This window comes from Struthio camelus, chromosome 5 (genome assembly GCF_040807025.1).
Source record: "Struthio camelus isolate bStrCam1 chromosome 5, bStrCam1.hap1, whole genome shotgun sequence".
Taxonomy (NCBI): Eukaryota; Metazoa; Chordata; class Aves; order Struthioniformes; family Struthionidae; genus Struthio; species Struthio camelus.
The window spans coordinates 23324596-23349562 of record NC_090946.1 but is presented as its reverse complement, the minus strand read 5'-3'; the positions used below and the strand labels follow the sequence as shown (position 1 = coordinate 23349562).

Here is a 24967-nt window from a genome sequence, read left to right as displayed (position 1 = left end):
TGCTTGGTGTTATTTCTCTCTAGGGGCAGGACTCTGCATTTCTCTTTCCTGAACTTCATGAAGTTCCTCTTTACCCATTTCTCCAGTCTATCGAGGTCCTTCTGAATGGCAGCACAATCATCTGGTTATCAGCTACTCCTCCCCATTTTGTATCATCTGCAGACTTGTTGAGGGTGCACTCTGTCCCATCATCTAGGTGTTAATGAAAATGTTAAATAGCATTGGCCCCAGTATTGTCCCCAGGGATACACCACTAGGGACTGGCCCCCATCTGAACTTTGTGCTGCTGATTACAACCCTTTTAGCCCAGAAATTCAGCCAAAGGTCCTAAAGGCTTCCTAGAAGTAGTAAGGGAGGGAACTGCCTATTTAATTCTGTTACAGCAGAGTTCGGGGTGCCACGATGTCAGGTATATTCTGCATCAGCAAGCAAGAGTTCGCCAAAAGAATATATTGTGTTGTGGTAAAATGGTGTTACAATTACTGGATCTTTTTTTAATATGTGAATTAAGGACATACCTAACAGCTACCCTCCTACAACATTTGATCCGTTTTGACATTTAGCAAAGGATTTCCATGAAAACATAGCTATTTCAAGGTGGGTTTCCAGATAGCATTCCCAGAATCTTTTCCAAGCCACACTAAGCAGCATTTGTGTACATGATTATCCAGTGTTTTTTTTACTGGAATGCAGAACTGCAGCAAGAATTACTTTTTTAAAAGTATTTTTACCTTTCTTCTATAGATATTAATGAATGTAGCGTCAACAATGGTGGTTGCCAACAGATATGTGTGAACACAGCGGGAGATTATGAATGCCTGTGTCACTCTAACTACAAATTACATTGGAATAAAAAGGATTGCGTTGGTAAGGTGCCTAGCAAGTATATGTTTCTACTCCTGATGTATCTGACAGCCATGCAGTTATAGTCAAATCTGAAACTCTTGAGCTCTCTAGTGAAGTGGCATGGATCATCATTCCCTGTATTCTGCTTTACTTTTTAATCAGGCATGATGGTACTGATGTTGAAACTGGTTTAAAAAAACAAAAACAGGAGATACTTTGAGGGTCTGTGCTTTCTTTCCTGTGCTTTTATCTAGCTCACTTTTCCTATTTCTTTTTGCTTCCCTGCAAGAGAAAGTTTGCTGATAATAGCTTTTCCTGAAAGGAAATTACTTATGTTGTGTGACCATCCTGTGATTTTTGTTCTGCCTTCCCTTTTTTCTCTATATAGAATTGATTCTATACAGAATTGCATGGGTTCTCTCTGATACCAGCTATATAAGCAGCTGCACATCCATCTCTTGGTAGGGTGTATGCAGATGTTTTACTTTTCCCGTGAGTGTTTGTTTTATCCTGTTTAGAGATAAAGGAGCCCCTGCCTGATAATGTGTCACCCAAGGTATTGCTGCACTGCATTAAGAGTGGTGGGAGTGATAGATGCTTCTTAAGCTGCTCTTCGGATGTCCAGGTAGTTTCTGGTAAGTCAAAAAAACCAAAAACAAGCATATGATTCTGTAGAGAGTGCAAGAGTAGCAAACCTCCTAACCCTCATGGAAGCCCCAAGAAATAGACAATCAACAGGGACCCTTCCTCTTTCACTACAGATGAAGAGCGATATCCCTGTCAGTGTCCCAAGAAGCCCCCCTTTCCCTGTCTTTTATAACCTCTCTACCCTCAGATTCCCTTCTCATGACAACTGTCCTTTTTAAGCTGGAGGGGACAAGGCAGAATTCTCTGTGCTCCCTGGGCCATTCTTTAATTGGCCCCAAGACCTGCTGCTGAATGGCGTGAAGGCATTCCAGCCCTGCGTGGGGTCCGAGCTTCTGCCTGAACAGCTCCTCCGCAGGGGCAGGACACAGCTCGCAGGCTTGGCCCGTGATTGTGGGACACATGCTGCTTTTCTTCCTGAACCCTTTACTTGCTTAGGAAGAGACAAACTAAGCTGACGTATTTTATGGGTATCATAACCGGAAAAACGTGAAGACGATGATGCAGATCAGAAAATTAAAAATGTCTTCTATACCATAGGGGTCTTCAGTCTGTGCATAGAGCCTGTGTCTTCACTGTCTGTATGGTCTGTCTGTTAGGAACACAAGATGCCTACACCCTCACCTGTGGCAACTCTTCTCAGATTAAGAAAAAGCAGCAAAATACAAATGCATCCACTTGGCTGGGTAATTACTAGATTTACCTGTTGCATGATTTGACTGATTTCTTTTAAAAGATCACTGAGAGAAAGGGGTGTACTGTTAACTTTCTTTGTGTTTTCCCTCGCTATGTTGCTCGCTCTGTTTTTGTCCCTCTTCTTTTGTAAGTGACTGAATAAAATTCATGATTACAGCAGGAAATTCCAATATTCCTTTTATTGCTTCATCAGCATCACCTCAGCTAAGACTTAAAAATAAGAAAAGTGAAAAGCATCAGTGATGAAACAAACAGTTGGGTCTGGAGTATCATGCCTGTTCTTAGACACGCAAATTTGACAGCATTGGCAACAAACAATGTGTATATATAGGTTGAGCTGTTGGACAGCAAAGTTTAGAAAGCATTTGAAATTGAATGGATAAAAGGTACTATTTTGTATAAAAATAAATCAGTTCCTAAGCTGTTTGATTTAAAGTATTTCCTTTGATTTCAGCCAACCTTTATTCGATTTACCCAGTAGCAGATCTGGGCTTGATCTCAATTAAAAAAAAACAAAATCACACTTTGTTCCAATTCCAGTTGTGAGCCAGCTTCACAGCAGAAAGAAGCTGGCATCTCTTTAGGTCTCCTGTGATTACCACTTTTCAGTTTATATCAGCATTTTTTTGAAGTCATCATTATGATGTGACATTAAGGTTATCCAACTTTTCTAGTAATTTTTGAAAATAACATGCCATTATTTCTTCCTGAAGATGCCTCAGCCATCAAGATAAGTGTAACCTTTAAGTTAAATGAAGGAAAATGTAGTTTGAAAAAGACTGAGATGTTTCAAGAAGGTCTGGAACAGATGATACCAGGTATGAATATAAAAATGCAGGTAAGCAGGTTAGAGTCATAGCTCAGGGGTTAAGTGCTTTCCTGGTAAGAAGTGCACCATAGGCAAAGCATTAGAGGGCTGCAAACTTTCTGCTCTTTACTGACCTCATGAACCATGCTCCTTACCAGCCTTAGTTCTAGCAATAGCTGTTTAGGATGGAAGGACTTCCCTGTGACAACTGTAGAGGTTGCTCATATGGGGAAATCTTGCTAGGAAAGTCTTTCTCCTTTTTTGTTTGTACCACTTCCAGTAAAGTGTATTCTGAGTAAAATCAGGCATGCTTTTCGTTCTTTTGATTTACTTCTTTTCTCTCCGTACCCCTTCTTTCTCTCCCTCTTCTTTTCTTTCTCCTCTATTTCTTACTGTCTGATGCCTCAGTGAAAAAGCTTCCGGCCTCTTTTCTTATGCTGACTGTGGTGCCAAAGTATCATTCCTCTTTTCTTTTCTCCTCTTCGTATACTTCAGCAGCTCCAGATGGACACAGTGAGGTCAGCTCTTCCATCTGTTTCAAGACAGAAAGTATAGTCTGGGAACTTACAAAGTCAGCAGAAAATGAGGAGGAGCACACTTTAAAAAAATTACTAAATAATAAGAGGAATCTGCATGTCAGTTTGTTTGTCCTTAAAAGAGTAATAGTGATAAACTATGCTAGATGCTCAGTGAAGAATATGTATTCCAGAACCAAAGCTTATTCTGGATGTTTTCATTAACTAAATCTTGTTTCCTTATGCAGACCTTGACAATAGTCTCCAAATGTCCTGTGTGTGCAAGCACTACTTACTTTATGCACCATTATAAGCTGGCATGTTTTTCACATGCTTCATCTGAGTGCAAAATTTTTTCCCTCGAGTAGCCTGCTTGGTGCAGGCAGAGTCATGGTTTTAAGATGCTTTGCATAGTGCCAAGGCAGTTTGTTGGAACTCTGCTAGCAAAACCCAGGGGAAGAGGGCTAAGCACTACAGCTAAGCTCTAATCCTTGCAGGGAGTCATGCCTTAGACCTGGTGCAGCCAGTGCCTCAGCCGGACAGAACATCTGTAGGTGTGCTGAAATCAATGATTCTACATGAGGGTATGCCAGTTAAGAAGCTGTCTAAATTTTTTGTTCACTGGCGTCTGGAGTTAGTCGTTTGCTCCCCTTGCAGTTTTTAAAACAAAATATACTTTGAGCGCTAGTGAATGTCCAGTAATATAGCTGGCCAAGCTTTTGCTTCCTTTAATTTTGTTCATACAGAGAGACATAATTCAGTAATGGAGAGCTTCCACTATGTAAATCTAACATGCAGCTCTGACAAGAAAGTTCATGGACCCTTCAGTAGACTGCCAGCGACTAGAGAAATTTTTATCACTGTGGACTTTGAGCTTGAAACAAGCCATAAGGAGGTGACAGGTTGGTTGGAAAATAACACAAGATGGAGTTTGAAGCTTCTTACAGTTTACTCCTCAGTTTCTGTATTTTTCACTTCTATCTTTATGCAAAATAATAATAAAAAGTATCTCCTGTTTTGAAAACTAATTTTTCTGCTTCAAAAAGAGTAAAGGATGGTGATAGTTTCTAAGATCAAAGAGATGCCCATGGATTAAAGGCTTCTGATCTGATTAATTTTCTTCTGGCCTGCTGGTGTTGTCCTTAAGGATTTCAGACTTTCTTCACAGAAGTTGCCTTCTCAGTGATACGCACTGGCTGGCCTTTTCGGTCAGGTGGATTTTTGTGCATGGTCAGTTACAGCAGCTTTCACCCTTGATACTTTTCAGATACGTGTGATGTGCGCTGTGCACGAAAAAAGACTGAAAAGAGGTTCCGTAAAACCATTCGAACTTTACGGAAGACAGTCAGCAGGGACCACTTCCGTGTTCGCATCTCTGGCATGGACCATGAAGTGGCAAGAAAGTCCCTCAAGCTACCAGAGCCACAGGAATCATGTGGTGTAGGACAGGTGCATGTGGGTAACAGATGTGGTGAGTAAACATAAATTAGGAAGAAACCAAACTGTCTTTTTTGGTTGTTTTGCCCAGGTCTGATGAGTATGAAGGGACAGTGGGAAGTTTGTCCAGGAGAGAGGACAGCTGTGTGGAGTAGTAGGGGTTGCTCTTTGTGCCAGTGATAGCCTCAGTCTCTGTCTTTTTTACTGTTGGTAATTGCCATGTTATAGAGTAGAACTCAGTGCTTTGCACTCTGTTATAAATGATGCACAGCCTACAGTAAGCTTTGAGGTAGAAAACTTGGGGTAACATCAGACACCAATTGCCTAGAGATCACCAATGTTGTTTATGAAAGACTGCGTTTAATATGTAGTATGGTGCTGTGCTTCTGGACTTGTGAATATTTCACCTCTCCCTTGTTCCAAAGAAAAGGCTGAGCAGATTTTGATGGTCGCATTATCTTTGCTGATTAAGCTTTAAATGCCAGAGAATGTTCACAACAGAGTTATAAATTAATGGAGAATAGGGGGTTTTATAGGCCAGTACTGGGCAAATCTTAATTATCATGGCACTGGAAGGCATCACCATAGTTTAGTTCATGATAAATGCTTCTAAACACAAAAGTTAAGGAGAAGGGTCAGATGTTATCTTAACAGGGGTCTAACCACCATGACGGCTAATTCAAACTGCATAGGGCATGCAGCATGTAAGTGCTTTAGTGAATCAGCAAGCCTTTAAAACGCTTGTCAGATTGAATTAGCACATCTTCCAGCAGCAACCCATTCAGCCTCAGAATAGATTTTCCAGTCTGGTTTTGCAAATTCTGGAAAAACTTGGGTTCATATAACAGAGGAATTAATTGGTGATGTTTAAAACCTCTGTCAAGAGCATATCCTTCTCATGTAGATTTGCTGTGATCAAATGAGCATGAAACTTCCACCTCAGCGTTTTTCTTGCTTGGACACTAAGAAATTCTCTCTCCTTCACTTGCATATTTCCTACATATTTTGATTAAACTTATAGAAATTTAGTATCTTTGAAACCTCTCTGCCTTCTTCACCAAAGTGCTGGAAGTTCACTTGTTTGCTGGACAAAAAGTTCACTAGTTGCTGAGGAGGCATAAAGTGCATACACAGGCAGTGTTATCGCATAAGCCTCATTTTCTTAGGAGAACTGTTCCAGCATTTATGGTAAAGGCAGCACGAAGTGGCAGCGGCGGCTGCTGCTGCTCTTATTGTCAGTTTGAAGTAGCTAAGAAATAGAGTGGGAAGAAGAGAATAGAATGGGAATAGAGTGGAAGAAGAGGAAGAAGCTAGCTCAAGCATATGGGTGGGAGAGTAAGTTTATTGTTTGTTTGTTGAATCTGATTGTTTTCCAGAGCTGCTGAGCACTTTGGACAGGATTGACCCCCTGTTTATCTAGACATGCTTATGCTTATGATTCTAGGGAGAAGATGACTATAGCAAGAGATATCAGGTCAGCAGATGGATTCAGTGTGGTTGGTCAATGTGATCTCAGGACTGGCAGAGAACTTTGGCAAAAGGATTTTGCCTAGTCTGATCTGAGGAGCAGGAAGCAGTGAGGGAACAAAGTAATTTTAGGGTCTTGCAAGTCTTCTATGATGCAGATAGTGAGAAAAGTACAGGATTCAGTTCACTTTTTTCAAATATTTTTTTTTTAAAACAAAATACTTGGAATCTGACAAGGTCAGATACAGCTTTATTGATTCAGACAGTACTGTACTGGTCCTCTTCCTGTGACAGATTCCTCTTGGCAGCGCGTTGCCTGAAACATTAGATTCATCTATGGAAGAGGAAAAGTCCAGCTCCTGTTCCAGCGACTTTTTTCTTAGGTAATTGGCCTGCCATTGCAGCACTAAGCTAAACTGCATTTGGTCTCCCAGTTTTGGTGAGGTAGTACTTTTCCTGACTTTGATGTTTTAACTCATACTGTCTGCAGTGGGACACAGTGCAGAATAAAAGTTGCAGAAAGGCACTAGGAATGGATTAGGCAAGATTTCCAAGGTAGTTCATCTTTCTGAATGTGCCAAATAGTTGCCTGGGTATCACAGAATCACAGAACGGTTGAGGTTGGAAGGGACCTCTGGAGATCATCTAGTCCAACCTCCCTGTTCAAGCAGAGTCACCTAGAGCATATTGCCCAGGATCACATCCAGACGGATTTTGAATATCTCCAGCGAAGGAGACTCCACCACCTCTCTGGGCAACCTGTGCCAGTGCTCTGTCACCCTCACAGTAAAGAAGTTTTTTTCTCAGGTTCAGATGGAACTTCCTGTGGTTCAGTTTGTGCCCGTTGCCTCTTGTCCTGTTGCTGGGCACCACGGAGAAGAGGCTGGCCTCATCCTCTTGACACTCCCCCTTCAGATACTTGTACACGTTGATGAGATCGCCTCTCAGTCTTCTCTTCTCCAGGCTGAACAGGCCCAGCTCTCGCAGCCTTTGTTCATAGGAGAGGTGCTCCAGCCCTCTAATCACCTTAGGAGCCCTCCGCTGGACTCTCTCCAGGAGTGCCATGTCTCTCTTGGACTGGGGAGCCCAGAATTGGACTCCAGAATTGGTATGTTGAGTGTTCTTTAAACAGCTGTTGATGGTAAAAGGGAAGTCGCTGTTGATTCCAAAGAATGACATATTTTATTTCAAGCTTGCTGTTTAACATACAGTTCTGTCTGGGACTTCTGATGTTTTTGAGGTCCAAGTATTCTGATTACACTTATCTACCTTGTCACATCAGAGTGCTGTACTAATGAGTAAGGATATATAGCACTGGCTCATGTTAGTTAATTCCATAAAGTCCTGTGAATGGCTTCCAAGGAACAGTTGGCAGTAGGTCTCTATTAATGTATGTCACAGGAAATACGTATAGTAAAATGGAACCTTCATCAACCTTTTCAGAGTTGGACTGTCGTAGAAGGAAGGTGATTCTCCCACACTAAAATAAATCTTGCACTAAAAAACATATTTTGACTCAGTTTTGACTGAGAGTGCTTCAAGGCTGAAGCCTCCAGGGATTCAGGAAATCCTAAACGCCTCTCTGAAAGGTGGAGATTTGTCTTGGAGAGCGATAGCCTTGTCTATCGAAGAATGCAGTTACATCCGCTAACTTGGCTACAATTACTGGTTCTAGAGCATGAGCTAGATTTTAGACAGGTTTCACAACCAAAAACCAAACTGTTTAAATACTGGCAATTTCTTATTGGAATTTGGTTTACTAGGAACAGCCATACTGAAAGAGATGAAGTTGATATCCTTCGAGGCCCTTTTGCCCCCAAGTGTTTTCCACTGAGAGAGAAGCAGCCAAGCAATTTAACTGCTTTTCCCATTGCTTCAGATACTATGATTACATTGGTCACATCCCATGTAGCTGAAAGTTTTGTTTGGTATTTTCTGTGTTGGATGCATGAATACTTTTAGTGATGGAAGCAAGGCAAAGAAAAATACCATTTCCTGGTCTTCTCACCGTGTGGAAGGACATGTAAGAATGCCCTTGATCCACTGTAGTCACAGACGGTTTCATCCAGAGGGCTTAGCCACTGCAGAGAACAGCAAGCATGATCAGCACAGGCAAAGGCACTGCTCTGAAGTACAGGTTGAGCAGCTTTACTTTGTGTGGGAGGTGTTGCTGCGTTTCATTGCTCAGCACTCAGCAATTTTGTCCCCTTAGTTTAGAGGATGCAAACAAAATATTAACTTTTCATACAAAATGGTTGTTAAAGTTTGGATGTGGTACGATACCGGCATTATAAAAGCGTGAAAAAGAGGCTTGTAGAGGAAAAACAAAATACTGTCTGTCTTTGCAGTTGTTGCAATTTGTAGTTGTGTTTTCACACAACAGAGAACCATAAGTTGCATTTATTTTTTAACCTTTTATAAAACTGACAAGAAGAAATAAAGAAGTAAGTTATCAAACAGCAGAGACTTCACTATTCTCACCTGCTTGCTCTCACAGTCATAATTTAAGACATAAATCCTTAAGAAACATCACTATCCCATGTGACCTAAGTATGTGAACTGCTAAAAAACAATAACTTCAAGGATGCCGTCTCAGTATCAATTTGCATCAGTTGTTTGTGATTTTGCTTATAGAGTCGAGGCATAGTTCTTAGGAAAATGGCGAGATGGTGGATCATGACCTCCTTTATGAGGTTCACCTTCTTAGCCAGTGAGTACTACAGCATTTGTCTATAGGCACAAACGCTCAAAGACTAATGTGTTGAAAAGAGGGGAAGAGCCTTTAAATGTCTTTGTAACTATTAATCCTGGTTCCCTGTGGGCCTCTCTCTTTCTTTTTTTCCCCCTTTATTTTCTTTCTTGTTTTTGCATCAGAAAAGCTTTCACTTTTCTCTCCCTCCCTCTCTGTCTCTCTCTTTCTCTCTAAAACAGCTGCATGAGATTCAAGACTGGGGTTTTAATGGGCATTGAAGACAAAGACAGTGGCTGCAGAAATGAAGTGTACTGGAGGCAATTGATTCTTTTGTTCATTTGGAGAAAAACAAGCAGGTTGCTGAAAAAGAGCAAAGCCCATCAGTGGAATTCTGATTTAACGTTGTTTGCAAATCTTTAGCTCTTGTTTCAAAGTGGGCATTTCCCATGTGTCAGGAGGGACTATGCAGCTTCTAGTTTTGTGAAATGAGGCTCATAGACTTTTTAGCTTCATTTAAACAAATGCTCTGACAAGAAGAATTTTAATCTGCCTTAGAGGGGGGTTCTTTGGTTTTTGTTCTCTTAAGAGAGGACTCATTTGTGTCATCCTAATTCCATGCACAGTCCTATGGATTTCCGTGGGATGATTTCTGTGTTGATGTACTGTCTCTGTAATGAATGTTACTATAATTGAGCCTAATGCCAATTATATCTGTTTGTTATGGTAAATTGGGCCCTGGTAAGTGCTATGAGTTTCTAAACATGCTTTCCTCATTGCCTCTGCTTTGTACTTGAGTGGGGTTAGATGAGGTGTTTGGAACATCTCTAGGTTGAAGATGGGAAGGAATTAGGAGCAATCCACAGGGAACGTGTTTGCAGATCAGGCTGTGTGGACACTTGTACCACTTATAAAAGCTTGGTTTTATGTAGTCATGTAGAGAAACTGGTGTGTTTAAGAGCTTGAAGCATTAAGGCTTAGGCATCACTTGGAGTAATTTTAATATTTACATTGAATAATGGTATTTTTCAGACATAAATAGCTATATCTTTATCTGGAGGTATTAGCCTCTTTTCTCATAGGTACATAAGATCTATTAAGGCTTGAAGTGTTTGGCATACCTCAAAAGTCATGATGGGAAAAAGACAGGATTGTGCATTTTTTGCATTACGGAGTCCAAAATTTAAAACTTAATTTTCCCAGTCCTTGTATTTCATATATTTTACCTTTATAGGACTTAATCTAGAGTTGCTTGCTTTTTTTCAGTTCTCATTATTTTCAAATAGAGCATGGGCACTTAATACCCTTGTGAGTCAGGGCCATTACTGCAGTTAGTAATATCAGGTATGAATGTGTGTCGAGTATTCTCATAGGCCTATTCCATCTGGGTCAGGTCTCTGCAATTGCAGGCACCATACCACATAATCCATTTAATAAACTAGTAACCTCTGCTGTAAAGGCAGCTAGTGTTTCCTTCACCCAGCTTGCCTTGGAAGGCTGCTCTGTCACTGCAGGGCTCTGGTAATGATGTGAACTGATTTCTAAGCAAAGAGCAGCTGACCTCTGCTTGCGAGGGTGGTGGCATCCTATTAGCCAAAGCCCCATGGAAGCACAGAAGAGCCCATTGCTCATCCAGCTGGATTCCCCTGTCAGTCCAGTTTGTCTCAGGCAAGCTGCCATTGCCCAAACATAGATTCCTGGTTTTAAGCATTATTTCCTACTGAAACAGCCGGGTAGTCATTATTTGGCTTTGTCTCCATGTTGGGCCAGTCTGTCTTCTCTCCTTCCGCTTAATCCTTGACTGATGAGCTTTTCTCTCTTTAAGCTCTTTCAAAACTGTAACCGCCACGCTGTACGCAGCTTTTGTCAGCTGGTTTTGCATATTGCATTGGAGAGTAGCTAGTTGGACACTTTTTACCTTTTGTTGTTGCCACCTTTTAGGAAAATCAAAATGAAATACTGAGGTTGATTGGTTCCGATCAAATGGGAACTTTTTGCTTTGACTCAGGCTGATTTTTAGTTTCTGCCTTTAGCTGCTGCAGTTATATTATAATATGTCACAGCTTTGTATTTGTTCTGTGAGCATGGCCAATGTCATACCCTACCATGCCCCCAGCAGAACTGACACAGTGCATCCCTGGGTGCCCTGTACAGGTAAAGGATGGGAGGGAAATGGGGCCTGAAACAGTTGAAGTGTACCTCCCTTGCGATATGGTAGCAGCTTAATAGGCCACAGATTAACCCTGAATAAAGCTGAAACAAAATTCCAGCAGTCTTTCAGTTGTGCACAAACCCCCAAATAGCAGAAGTCCTGGTATTTGATCAGCTCTAATACTGTTGTAAATCTAGTCTTTGTATCACCTCATAATTTGTCTAGTAGTTTAGCTGCTGCCATCTAATTTGGCTTTGATCCCATAGACACAAAATGGTGATGAGCTGATATTTTTTCTTGTTGTTAGTTAGCTGCAGTGTGGGAATATGCTATGATGGGGAACAAGAAAGCTGTGTTTTATGCCCTAATAGAATTGACCAGGATGAGGAAGGACAAATGACTTGTGACCCCAGTCCTCAAAATCCTGGAAGCCAAAAATTAGCTGGAGCTCACAGTGTGTCTGAATGTGGAGGTAAGGCACAGAAACAGCCCACCTGATGCTTCTGCACCTTCTTTCACTTGCTTTCAGTAATCGGTTGTGCAACATGTGTATGGAAGCCACAGGTTTGGGATCTCAGTGATGCCAGAGGAGAGCTGCATAAATTTACCTCCAGAGTGCAGATTTCCAAAAATTAGTCATTTTGCTAAATAATTCTGCAATATTTAGATCGACTCAGTTTTCTTCCACAGGGAGCTCTATAATTTTATAGCATAACATTTCAAAGTAGGTGATGTGCAGATGGTAAAATAGTCAAGAAGGAGAGATCTGATAGGATAGGTTCTCAAAAGTGACATTTCTATGTAAGGAGTGGATTTGGTTCCTGCCTGGGATGCAGGACAGGTTCCTGTTGAGCTCTGTGAACTAACCTACTGTTATGCTGCACTCTGAGCATGTTCAGGAAACCTGAAGTACAGTTTAAGGTGGTACTTGTGTTTTTATGTGTGTCAACGTAAAGTTACGTTTTTTTTTTTGTTTCTGTTTTTTTTTTTTAAAAGACACACCAAAGATCCCAAGCCTGAAGTGTGATTAGAAGGAAGGCAGAAGGCAGTTTACGAGGAGGTAGCAGAGGGCAGATAGCCTCTAGTGAGGCCACTCAGAGCTTTCCTTGGCCATATAGCCATATACCCATAGAGTTTTTGGGGAAAAGAGACTAGCACTGGGCTTCTCACTAACTCTGGGTTCCTAAAGTCAGTAGATACTTCTCAGAATCATCTTTACTAACCTTGGTGTCTTTCCTTCTCACTGAAATGAAAATATTGCTCTTTCCTTACCTTATTAGGAGTGTTGCAATGAAAGCCTTAATTCATTCATGTTTGTTGAGTTGCACAGAGAGTACAGAGGTGAGGGTTCTGTAGGAATGTTTATAAAATAAGAAAGGATTGAAAAGCTTGGGAGCAAATGAACGTGTGTCCTTACGAGAGCAGAAGTGATATATGATGGAAAAGTCAGAACCGAGAGCTAAGATGGTCATTTTCCTCGCTAGCTTTCGTTGATGATCTACAGAGCATTGCTTAACCTGCTGTATTTTATTTTTAAGCTAAAGAAGAGTGCTCACTATTCGACCAAGTGTATCAGCCATAAACGAAATTCTTCATCATTGATCATGACCGGTAGTTAATGCATGCTTGTTGTTAGTCATATATCCTGAAATGAAGCCAAGGCCAATTTAACTTGCTAACAAAACAGCTATTCAGTGAGTGATTTAGTGGAGCTATAAACTAAAACTAACAGTTTATTATTGTAACAGCTCTTTAAAAGGGCAGGGTTTTTCAGCACAGCTCAACAACTGCAACAGTATTTTGTGCCTTCTACAGCAGGGTAATTATTGAGTATCGGCATGAAAATTAGTTGTTTTGTGAAAAGTTTGAAAAGCAGAATTTTTTGAGGCACCCATACATATTCCTGGGATTTTTACGTAATATTGGAGTGTGTATTTAAATAAAATCAGTCTGATTAGGTTAACGGTCTCTACATACTATACAGAAAACAGCAATTTAGGGCACAGATAATCATATCTAAGATCCAGTACCAGAGGAATTTAAAGTCTTTGAGGCATGCGTTATGTTTAGATTAGTAAGTTTGCACAAGTCTTTATTGTGCTTGAGGTTTTCATGCAATTCAGCAACATTGTTTTTTTTTGAGGTATGATATTCCAACAATCATTAATATTAAAAATACTTTTAGAAATCTGGAAGTACATTTTTGGTAGCTCTGTTTCAGTGCTAAATTATTTCGTTTTGGAGAGGTCCAAGAGCTCTTTACCTAGAAAGAGGAGATAAGCACTATCTGATCACACCATACAGATTAACAGAGATTACTGGGCAGGCCTGGTGTGACAGCTTTGCAACAAAGCATGAAATCCATAGCAGTTCACAGAGAAGTTCACCAGCACCAGAAGTTACCAATGTACATTTCAATTTTACAGGGTACAGTGTATGTACCAAGTCCTATATATTCCTTGCACTTGGTTCTGAACCCCAGGCCCCCACTTGCCCAGTTAAGAGGAGAGCAGTTACATTGTGGAGTTGCAGGTCCTGTGCAGGCTCACTAACATCCTTCATCCCTAACGTACAGGTTGAGGCAAGTGTGTTCTTCCTCCTCTAGATCAGTGCTCACCAGGTGAATATTCCCCTGATGGCTTCAAACCTTGTCTGCCATGCCCCCTTGGAACATACCAGCCTGAAGCTGGGCGGGTATCCTGCTTTCCCTGTGGAGGAGGTCTAACAACAAGATACAGCAGTGCATCCTTGTTTCAGGAATGCGAGACCAAAGGTAAGATCAAGATATGATGGGCTGCACTGCTTTGAGGCAAAGCTATGGCTTTGGCTACAAATGGGGCATTGCAAGAAGGGTGCTTCTCCTTTCAAGGATCTCTGCTGCCAAGCTTCTTGTGGTTGGCTGCCCTGGCCTGACTGCAAGGAAACTCAGTAGAGCCTCAAGTCTTTTCATAAGTGATTTTTATACAAGACTAGAGGCGGCACTGGGAGACAGGTGGAAGTTGGTTGGTGAAGTCTTGGATCTGTGAAAAGTTACAGCAAGGAACTCTGGAAGGAAAAGAAATAAGTCTCAGGGGAAAATCAACAGCTCTATGCCTTATTTCCATTTTGGTTTTGAGCACAGCAGCCTGCTTCAAAATGTGAAGGAGGAAACTGCAGACCTAGGGGATAAGTAAGAAAATGGTTTCTTCATGTTCATAATGAGAAACTGGCTTGGATGCCTTGGGAGACATATGAAGAGCCAGCATTCAGGTTAACTCTGCAGGACCTCACAGAGCCCTCCGAACTTGACCACAATGGAGCTGCCATGCAATTAACTCTCAAAGTTTGACTTACAAGAGTGAAAATCAGGTGGGATCATATCTTTCAAAATGGAAAGATATCTTGTTAGTATTTTAGTCATCTAAAATCTAAAAAACTGAAAGATAGCTATAAAGTTGTCTTTGAAAATGCTGATAAAAATACGTGTCCATAGAGAAAGATGAGACGTTAACTGTTATAATTGCCTAGTATCTTAAGGCATAGGTAGAAGACCATCACTTGTATCAAAATCACCATGAATAAAAAGAGGAAATAGAAAATCTTTTGGAATAGACTAGAAATAAGGGACAGAAATAAGGTCCTGATACAAATATTTGGTGCTAGTTTAGCTTAACAGACCCCTCTGGTATCAGTTAAGTTATGTATACTGTTGAGCATATTGAGAATTGCAACGTAATAGAAGAATCTTGCAGTATGGTTGAAGAACAATGCTTCTGGTAATAATGTGAGAGTTAACAGATTTCTTCAATGAAGAATCACTGAATCCACAAACGCTGCTGTTTCATACTCAATTTTGCAAAGTAAGAACAGTTAAAAATAGTAAAAAAAAAAAAAAAAAAAACACATACGAAAAAACAACTTGGATCAAGATAAGAGGAGCTGATTTCATATTTATTTAACACAACAGGTAAACAAAAGCAGGTCTGTAAATGAGACTCAGTTTCTGAGTTACAGTAAAGATTAAAGGAATTTTTATATCATCTGGAATGAAGAGCCCCCAGGGACTTGCATGTGGAAGAGGCCACATGAGACACTGAATCTGTTTAAATCACAGGTGCAAGAACTTTTTGGAACATGTGTCTGAAGCATTTGGAAGGAGAAAAAAACATGTAGGGAAGTGCTTCATATTGAGCTAGCTGAATAAAAAGCTGAACAAGGAAAAGATTATTTAGGAGCAAGCAAAGACTAAAAGGAACAGAAAAAGGGACCGTGCAGCACAGAAAGGCTGTGCATACATCTGAAAGGCCAGGTGGAGAATTATTTTAAAGTCAAGCTGAGAGAGGTAAATTTGCCAAGTGAAGGAAAAGAAATAGGAAAAGATTTTTCAATCCCACAAATTAAAAAGGGCAAAGAGGTGGAGATGGAGGTAAGAGCAAAGATAATCTATGGCCTATGCTGTTGACTGCTTTCTGTCAGGTTTCAGTACAGATGATGATGGACATAGATGCAGAGGCAGAACAGCTAAGCAAAATCATATGAAAACAATCATATTAGAGATGTAAGCAAAGCTGTTGAGAGAAGAGAGAGAAGAAAGAATGAGAGAAGAAAATCTTCCTGTCTGCATTCCAGTGAGCTGGAACAAGAAGTTGCAAGTCTGCTAGAAAGGAAAATTTTTTTTCCCGTTTGTCCGTCTGTCTTATGTCTAAATCTTCCGTAGAATTTGTTATGTTTATGAAAGGTTTTGTATGTCAGAGTTGGGGCTGGCTTTGACGCAGGAGGTACCCTCAGCAACCCCTGAGAAGGTTATAGCTTATGTGTCCTGGTAATTTGGGTGACATGATGAAATAAAGTAGCAGCAGATATGGTGAAGGTGACTGTACCATGAGTCATTGCATGTTGTTGTAAGACAGTGTGTGATCATGAGAGAAGAAGGCAAAATACTTGTTTAGTCACTAGTATTGGTACAATGTACAAATTGCAGAGGGCCAAACCCTTTCCCCTCTGCTTGTGGTGAACTGATCACAGGGATCTCCTAGGATGCAGCAGCACTACACCTGCTGCTCAGTGTAACCTGGCAAGACAGAAAGATTTAGTTAGTATTTGCACAAAAAGCTCATCTTCCACGTCAAACATTTGATAACATACTCTTCAGGTCTATGCCCTGCTACCAAAATCATGCCAGACTTCTCACTCCATCTTATCTTTTATTACTGCTTCCACACATTGCTCTGTAAAACTACATTTGGGGTTTTTGAACTTGGACAAAGTGATTTGGTGAACTGAAGTCTTTTCAGTTAATTCTGTTTTATCATCTTAGTAGTTCATGGATATAGCATTGCAGGCATTGAAATTAGAACGTGCTCTATAAAAATGCATAAAAATTACATTCTGATGTGCTACTGCCACTTTTTAAACTATGCTGCCTTTTAAAATACCTTCCAGTTCAGTGTTCACCTGGCCATTTTTATAATACTACAACTCATCGGTGTATTCGCTGTGTAGTTGGGACGTACCAGCCTGAGTTTGGACAAAATTACTGTATTTCATGCCCTGGAAACACCACTACTGATTTTGATGGGTCAACAAATATAACACAATGCAAAAGTAAGTATAGCAAGACGCTTTGACAGTCTGTTACAAATGAAAAGGCTGGGTCATTAATATCCAGAGTGACCTTAAGAGCAAAATTTAGCTTTGCTCCAGGGAGCTTGGAGAGAAGGCAGTGGTGTTGCCCCTCTTTTGCTGCCTACCTGCATCTCACGTGACTTACTGAGGTCCATGGGAGACCACTTCTGCAGAATGGTTCCACCATTCTTCTTAAGGTAAGTGATGATTGTGTCTTGCCATTGGGTGCTGGGTCACTCTGGGTCTTGCTATTAAACCTTTTCTCCCGGAATGGAAGTTAGCTCACAAAATCTACTTAGCTCTAGTAAGCATTTTTACTTAATAAAAAACCTCTGAAAGAAGCAATTACAAAGAGAGCCTCTGTTCTACATTATGGTAGCTGTAGTTTGAGAAGTCAAGGGTAAATTAAAGAAGAGAAAACAGAGCAGGGAGAGGAGACACTGGAGTAACTCTGGAGTTACTTGTATATACACACACACATGTATACATACATACGTATATATATAAACATGGTTCTGGGTACTGCGTGTCTCTCACTTGAAAGCCCTGCTCCCTGGACATGTCATACTCACACATCCATGTTATGGTTCTGCAGTACCCAGACGGTACGGTTATGACCATGCCAAGTTGGGGAGTATGCGCAAAGCATCCTGCACTGGGGCTCACCATCTCCTAGTGAAGGTTATGGCCTTGTATCCATGCTGGGGTGCTGATGTGTGCAAAGGGAAGGCCTGGCCTCTTCCCTGTTTGCGTTGCTGCAGACATAGCACCTGAGCAGAGCAGAGCAGATTCCAGTTAGACTTTGGCGGATACTTCTATAAAATATTCTGTCTGGTACAAACAAGAGGAGCATCCTCACTTGACCATTTTTATGTCCTCTTACAACCGTCCTGCTGCTTGGCTATGGGTTGGTAATTAGCAGCTCTTGTTCTTTAGCAGGAATTAGTCTATATTTTATTTCTCAACACTGATTAAACCACAAAGGCAGAAGCAAGCGGTAGTGTGAAGCAAAGCTGGCAGAGAGAGCTGTAGCTGCATCAGATGCAGGCAGCAAAGCGTGTGTGCCTGTAAGCCAGCGACTGCAGAGAGAGCTGTAGGAAGATCTCGCTCTGCCTGGTCCTGCATGCTGTATTGCTTTTTCAGACAGGCAGTGTGGAGGTGAACTGGGAGACTACACTGGATATATCGAATCACCAAACTATCCAGGGGACTATCCTGCGAATGCAGAGTGTACTTGGAATATTAACCCACCACCAAAGCGCCGTATTCTGATTGTGGTTCCAGAAATATTTCTGCCAATAGAAGATGAGTGTGGAGACTACCTGGTGATGCGAAAAAGCTGTAAGTCTGAAATATTTACTGAGGCATATGGTATCTATCTCGATGTGCAATACAGGCTGCTTCTATGCATTGTTGTTAGCCCTAACGTTGTTAGCTAAACTAAGCATAGCGCAGCTGTCCTGTACTTAAGACTAGAGCTCTGAAGGGTAGGACAGCTGATTTCTTTAAATGACAAATTGAGAAATCTTATTTTGCAGAGCTTCTCCATGGGTTCAAGTGAATCAAGGGTGCAAGGCTATGATGTGTCAGTGAACTTTGTGAGAAACATTGTTAAGAAGAGGTAGATAGCTTTGCGCATAGTTCATCACTAGTTAGCTTGAGCTTTTCTAGCCTGGGTTAGGAAAGAGGAGATACTTGCTGGACTTCAAACCACTCCCTTCAGGTGCTTCATCTGTGAATATATAGCTTCAGTTTCTACTATAGGCACATCCTTCAAGGAGTAGACCGTTTTTGTGAAAAAGGAAAATATTCTTGGACCAACAAGTCATCCATTGTTGGCCTGCCATCCATAGATGGCCTGCCTGGTTATGAAGGACAGGGTTTTCTTAACACTAGCAGGATATGGGTGCAGGTTGGAGCATGCTTTTTTCACGTTTACTACATATGTTACTCACAGGTGTAAAAGGCATTCTAGGAACTCCCCTTGGGCTGTACAATACCAATTGGGTGTGAGTTGTCCTATTGAGAGATCAGAAGCATACTGCAGATATTGAAAGCTGGCTGAGTGCCTTGGGAGAAGAAGATGCCAGTGTGTTGAAGGCAGAATTTGTTCCTCTCAATACAATTTCAGACTGTGAGCAAACTCCTAATGCAGTCATGCTTGCAGAACTAGATATGCAACTGCTTTTATTTGACTGTCACAGCATGATGCCTACCAACATGCAAGCATTTCTTGATTTGGTAGTTTGACTTTTTATTTTTTTAATTGTTGATTACCATGAAGTATTGTCCGATAACTGGCTATTGTGTTTTCTTTGAAAGCTTCTTCCAATTCTGTGACCACGTATGAAACCTGTCAAACCTATGAACGCCCTATAGCTTTCACTTCGAGGTCTAAGAAGCTGTGGATCCAGTTCAAGTCGAATGAAGGGAACAGTGCCAAAGGATTCCAAGTTCCTTACGTAACATATGATGGTAAGCGGATGTGAGCAGCTGAGAGTGATGTGGACGAGTGCAGCTGCAGCAGCACACAATTCCTTGTGGGCTTCTTGACCCTGCTAAGAAGGTGTAACCCAGCCCTCTTGGTACTGTCACTATTAGACTGCTTCCAGTAGCTGTCTTCATTTAAAACTAGTTTAAGGGTCTCTGTATTGTGCTGCAGTTCTGAAGTGCAATCACATTTCCAGTCTTCCACAAACTTAAACAAAGAGCTGGGATTCTGGGCTCTCACTCACAAAGGCAAAGTGCAGAACTCGCAGCCTGAGTGTGTACTATGTATTTTTATGCCTTCCTAATTCTGGGTTACTTCAGGGGCAGAGTGTTCCTAGTCAGGGGCACTGGTAAGTGCTGCTGTGGTTTATTGTGTAGTTGCTACCAGCTGTCATCTGGTAGCAGGGGGTGCTCCTTTCAGGCCAGGCCCCTTGAGGCACTCACCCACAGGGCTTTGCAGGCTGGGAGTGTTGAGAGTTCCCCTGTGACCAGCTCTGGATGCTCTGGACCCTTGTAATGTCAGGCAACTCAGCATTGGGGTGGCTGTTATGTCTGATTCTGGGAAATTTGTAGGTGCCTTAAAGGCTCTACAAAGCAGTGATGAGTCTACAGAGTAAAACCTCTCAAAAACTGCCTCCTTCAGAATGAGGCATTCCATCTTTTCTATAAAACTTTTGTGAAAATGCTTCCTTGACCCACCATTTTCAGGTCATTTTGTACATCCCGGCCAGTGCTCCATTATCCCTACGAGCCGTCTTAACCATACGCGTTTATCTTTCTACCCTCAGAGCTAGTTCCCTCCTCTACTGAAACAAAGATAGGAGAGCTCCAGTTTTTTTGTAGTGCAGTTGGATTGAAGCAGGCCACGTGGTTACAGTATGTGCTCCAATCTTAGGTGCCTTATGATTTCTTTTGCCTTTGACAGATTGATGATGAACAGCTCAGCAGAGTATGCTTTACAGCCTCATAGTAAACAGTGTTTGCACTTTATTTACAGAAGAGCATTTGGAATACTTTCTGACTGCCACAATGAGAGCCAAGTACCACTGGTTCTGTTGGGGGTAGGATTTACATATGTAACCAAGGGAGATATTGAATATGTAAGTGAAATGAACGTGCAAATGACTCTCTTGTGCATTCTCAATAGAGGATTACCAAGAGCTAATAGAAGACATTGTTCGGGACGGCAGACTTTATGCATCTGAAAATCATCAAGAAATACTGAAGGTAAATTTCTTCCATGGAAAATGTTGCTTTTGATTGTAAATGACACTAGTTTTTGCCAGTGAGGTTGCCTCCTGCTCTGTATCAGGTTGTTTGTTCCTCAGCGCAGCAGACACGCTACCACTTCAGGAAAGTGCTAAATCAGCACATGCCCCAGTTGTGCAGGGCAGTCGATAACAGCCTCTTTGTCTAGGGAGATCGAAGGTGGGTCAGACCTACTAGGACCATGTGTAATCCTTTATAGTAAGGCTTGGGCCTTAAATAGACTGTGCAGGAAGGAATTGGTGGAGCAAACTGAAGGACACGAGATTTGATCTCCTGGAGCAGAGCTCTGCTGCTATTGTAGCCTATAGATTAGCAGTGGCTTTTCCTCCCTGGGTTAGGGGACAGTTGCATGGGCAAGTTGAGTGGTTGTCATCCCAAGTAGACCTTTCTTTTGCTAGATATCAGCCCCTGCTTTTTGAGTTTTGCTATTCTTGAACATAAGAGGAGTGGAAAAAATCCTGGCACCACTAATGTTCAGTGTGACTCTAAGCTGACTTTCTGTGGGACCTGAACATTAACCTTGCTCTACTGATCTGAGAGCCCCTGAAACATTAGTACTTGAAAAATAAAATGCTCATAATCTGTTATGAGTGGACTGGTCATTGAGCTTTGCTGATACTTACCCTAACTCTTCTGTGGTATGGCTGGAAAATCTGCTTTCCTTTTTCTAGGATAAGAAGCTGATAAAAGCATTGTTTGATGTGTTGGCGCATCCACAGAACTACTTCAAGTACACAGCCCAAGAATCAAGAGAGATGTTCCCAAGATCCTTCATACGGCTGCTGCGCTCTAAAGTTTCCAGATTTTTGAGGCCTTACAAATAGTTGATGCCCAACTTAAAGTACTAACCAGCGCTGGGCATGCACACGGGGCTGGTGGTAGGTGGGGCTGCTTTCTGTGTTTTACTCAGTGGTGAAGAGACTCTGGGGAAACTTGCCAGCTAGCTCCATTCTTGGCGGAGTTTGGCTTTTTCAGCTAATATAAATATTTTCATGACCAGAATTTTGATTCCTTTCTAGATAATACCTCTTGGGTACCCAGGATACTTCATGGGTGTGTGAGCTCTGCCCTGATGCTTCATCAGTAACTCTAAAAGCTAATGAAGACAGACAGGCTAAGTAGTGGGCTGCCATAAATGCACATTACTTCAACAAAGCTGGATTCATGTTCACCCTCACTGAAAGTGAGGACAAGATTGATGTCTCTCTTAACTTTTGCTATGCAGGAAATTCAGAGCAACGATTGAAATGCTTTTAATCTAAACCAGTGAGTCCAAGAATTGCACAAGATGTCATTTTTCTCTGAACGGTGTGTTGTATGAGGCACATGGAGGAATAAGTGAAGTGTTGAATATCAGCTTGAATGCTCTGGGTCTGTATCATGCTGTATTTCTTCATATCCATGCTGATGACCCATTGGTTTAAAAGGAATAACAGCAGGAGGAAAGTAGGGCATCACAGTAGTGGAAAACAGACCCTGACCCACTGGATACTTCCATTTTGGCCTGACTGCAAATGCTGCAATGGAACAGATTCAGTGCTCTTTCCCTGTACATAGGCCTGGGACAGAAATGAGGCATTGCCTCTTCAAAGTAGTATAAAATTCTGTCTTCTGAGCATGTGCAGTTGAACTCATAAGCCCCATTTTAAATGCAGACTTTGCATATAGATTGTGCTCTTGCACATCACAGTTTAAATCTGTATAACGTTCTTAGTTGGGCCTCAATTTTTATATTCTTTATCTTGTCTGAGGACCTTGCAATGACCTTGTTGAGCAGATCAGGGCTGCTTTTCCTGTCTTGCTGGAGAGGAGTAGATGAGTGGAGATACTCCTTAACCAAACTGAGGCCACAGAGGAAGTTTTGGGGCAAACAGCAGTTTCTGGTTCCCAGAATCTGAGGCCTTCTCCTCAGGCTGTTTCTCTTATGTGAGAGAAGGCTATTCTGAAAAGGCCTGAAGGGACAACCATGTTGATCACAATGTTTTTGTCGTCTGAACACTTTTCTGCCTGCGGTTATGTTACAAAACTGTCCTCTAGCAATGCAAACTGTTTCCGCAGTGGGGTGTACTTTCAGGGCCTTGTGTCTGGAAGGGAGACAGGCTCGATCCTGCTCACTTGGAGATGGACTTACAATCTGTTTCTTTCCGAGTAGGTGACTGTCAGTGCTCTGAGTGACACAGTGGGTGCAAAACTTCCTGTGTGGGCCCCTTTAGGAAAAGTACTGAAATTCTGCAGTGCAGCCAGGCTGATTGCTCTTTTCTAGGGTTTGCAATCAGAGCTCTTTGGGTTTCATTGCACTGGCATGTGGTATTTAACTGTTGTATGCAAATAATACCACATTTGCAGTACAGTAGATGAAACTCCCATCCAGAACTAGGGTTTGAGTCTCTTCCATACGTTGCTAGGAGCAAATGAATGCCACCAAATGCAGCCTTACTCCATTGTCACGTCAAGGGAGCTCCGTTCTGTGGCATGAAAGAAGTGTAGCCTGTCATGCAGTAAGGGATGCATCTTGCTCTTGGTGTGATGGGGAGGAGACCTTTTTGGGACAGGTCTTGGGATGCTGGGTTCCCCGTGGTGCTGCTCAGAAGGACCTGCCATGGTCTAGGTGAAGGACAGGAGCTGCTTGTGCTGGTGCCAGAGAGAGAGGTGTGTCCCAGCTGGCTGCGACAGGGCTTCTGCTCTGGCTCAGGCACTGCTTGTGGGTTCCTGCTGGCACGGGGAGGGGTATCCGCTGCAGGAACCGGGCTGCCAGGCCTGCAGCAAGGAGCAGCTAATGAGGCTAGGGGCATGAGGGAGGCTGGGGTAGATCAGCAGAACGGAGGGGAGGGGACTTGGGTCCCTGTGCTTCCCTGGCTGGTGAGCTCCAGCATGAACAGGGCCCTGGTGCCGGGTGGGGAGGGACAACAGGGGTGATCTAGAAGGAGACGGTATGATTGGGGAGAGGAATGGCTAAGGGATGCCCAAATGAGAGAAAGGGCGGTGGGAAAAGTGTGCGATGTCTGTAGTGAAATGTGTGCTGCTGTGCTGAGCTCCCAGCAAAGCGTTTCAAGATAGCCTCCCTTCTGGCTTTAGGGCCTGGCCTCTCTCCTGTCCATGGCTCCCTGCCCCAGACGCAGTGTGTCAGTGAGTCACGGTGACCCACAATCACCTGTGCATGGTGCCAGAGCTCTTTGACATGGGTGAAAGGCCACAGCAGTTGCCCTGAGTGCATGGGTGCTGCGTGAGCAGATGAGCTGCTTGTGGGTGCATTAGCTGAGCCCACTGGAGCAGCTCTGCTGTGGCTTGGCTGCACTCCCCCAGGGAAGTGAGCTGCTCCTTGCTGAAGTCCCTCACGAGAAGGCTACAGGTTTGAATGGCTCTTTTTTGTGTTGCTGAGTGACACACAAATTAGATTGACTGGTTTCAACAAGAGTTTGAGAAAAAAGTTGTACAACATCCAAATGTTGTTCATCAGCACACTCGGGATTTTTTGCACTGCACTCATCTTGTAGGCACACTGATGTTCCAGCTCTGCATGGCTCCTCTGTGACCAAGGCCTCCCCTTAGGTCTGCACGGTAGATCTCAACTTTGCTTCTCTGTTGCCCCATGAGCACGAGGTTTTTTTGCTGTTGTCTGTGGAAGTTTCAGGCATGTGGAAGGAGAGGAGTGTTGTTACTGGGGTGTGCAAAGCAGAAAAACCTGCCACTTCTTGAAGAATAATCCTTTTTGCTCCGTAGCCATGTTTTTTTGTAGGTAAAAAGTAAATGCCTTGCAAGCTCTTTTGTTACCTTTGATATGAACATTATGAATAAAAATTCCCCTTTTACTGTCAATGTTGTGTGTGCAGTAAAAAGCGAAAAGGGAATTTTTACCATCTTAAATGTTGGAAGAAGTGATAACTATGGCAGAATGTTGTAATGCTTCGTACTGTAACTTCATAGCAATGGTAGTGGCGCCTTAGAAATTTGTGTTTCTACTTTCTGCATGGTTGTAGACTGATCTTATTTTTTTTGGCAAGAAATAATTCAAAAAATGTTTAACCTTATATAAGATTAACTTTTGAAATAATAATTAGCATTAACTGGATGACTTAATGTGCCTATGTGAAATACTCATAGGGATCTTTTTCATGACTGTAAATTAATGTAAAATGTTTCAGACTGTTACTCATAATAAGAGAAATAAACTAGTGACCTTTTAGTTGCGTGAGAACATTGGGTAATATTTTCAGTTGTCTTTACTGTGCTAAATAATAGTTTCATGCCCAAATTAAGGGCTGTGCTGCGAGTTACTTCACATCAGACCGACTTTATATCCTGGGAACATCTACTTACCAGGTTATTTTGTTATGTAATACAAATACAAA

General features: G+C 42.1%; 1 protein-coding gene across 12 annotated transcripts in view; it reads left to right on the top strand.

Annotated features, from left to right (window-relative positions):
- Positions 1 to 24801, top strand: part of SCUBE2 (signal peptide, CUB domain and EGF like domain containing 2) — a 47294-nt gene extending 22493 nt beyond the window's left edge. For 4 of the 12 annotated variants that reach the window (XM_068945034.1, XM_068945027.1, XM_068945026.1 and 1 more), the window contains 11 exons: positions 745 to 867; positions 1365 to 1481; positions 2091 to 2177; positions 2901 to 3005; positions 4778 to 4981; positions 13861 to 14028; positions 16677 to 16838; positions 18003 to 18200; positions 19182 to 19334; positions 20497 to 20576; positions 21290 to 24801. In XM_068945034.1, coding sequence (XP_068801135.1) covers positions 745 to 867; positions 1365 to 1481; positions 2091 to 2177; positions 2901 to 3005; positions 4778 to 4981; positions 13861 to 14028; positions 16677 to 16838; positions 18003 to 18200; positions 19182 to 19334; positions 20497 to 20576; positions 21290 to 21442 — 1550 coding nt within the window. In that variant the 3' untranslated portion in view covers positions 21443 to 24801. Of the gene's footprint in view, positions 1 to 744; positions 868 to 1364; positions 1482 to 2090; positions 2178 to 2900; positions 3006 to 4777; positions 4982 to 13860; positions 14029 to 16676; positions 16839 to 16926; positions 17057 to 18002; positions 18201 to 19181; positions 19335 to 20496; positions 20577 to 21289 lie in introns of those variants that run through there. The other 8 variants (XR_011141365.1, XR_011141366.1, XM_068945025.1 and 5 more) reach the window with 8 other exon arrangements.
- Positions 24802 to 24967: the final 166 nt, after the last annotated feature.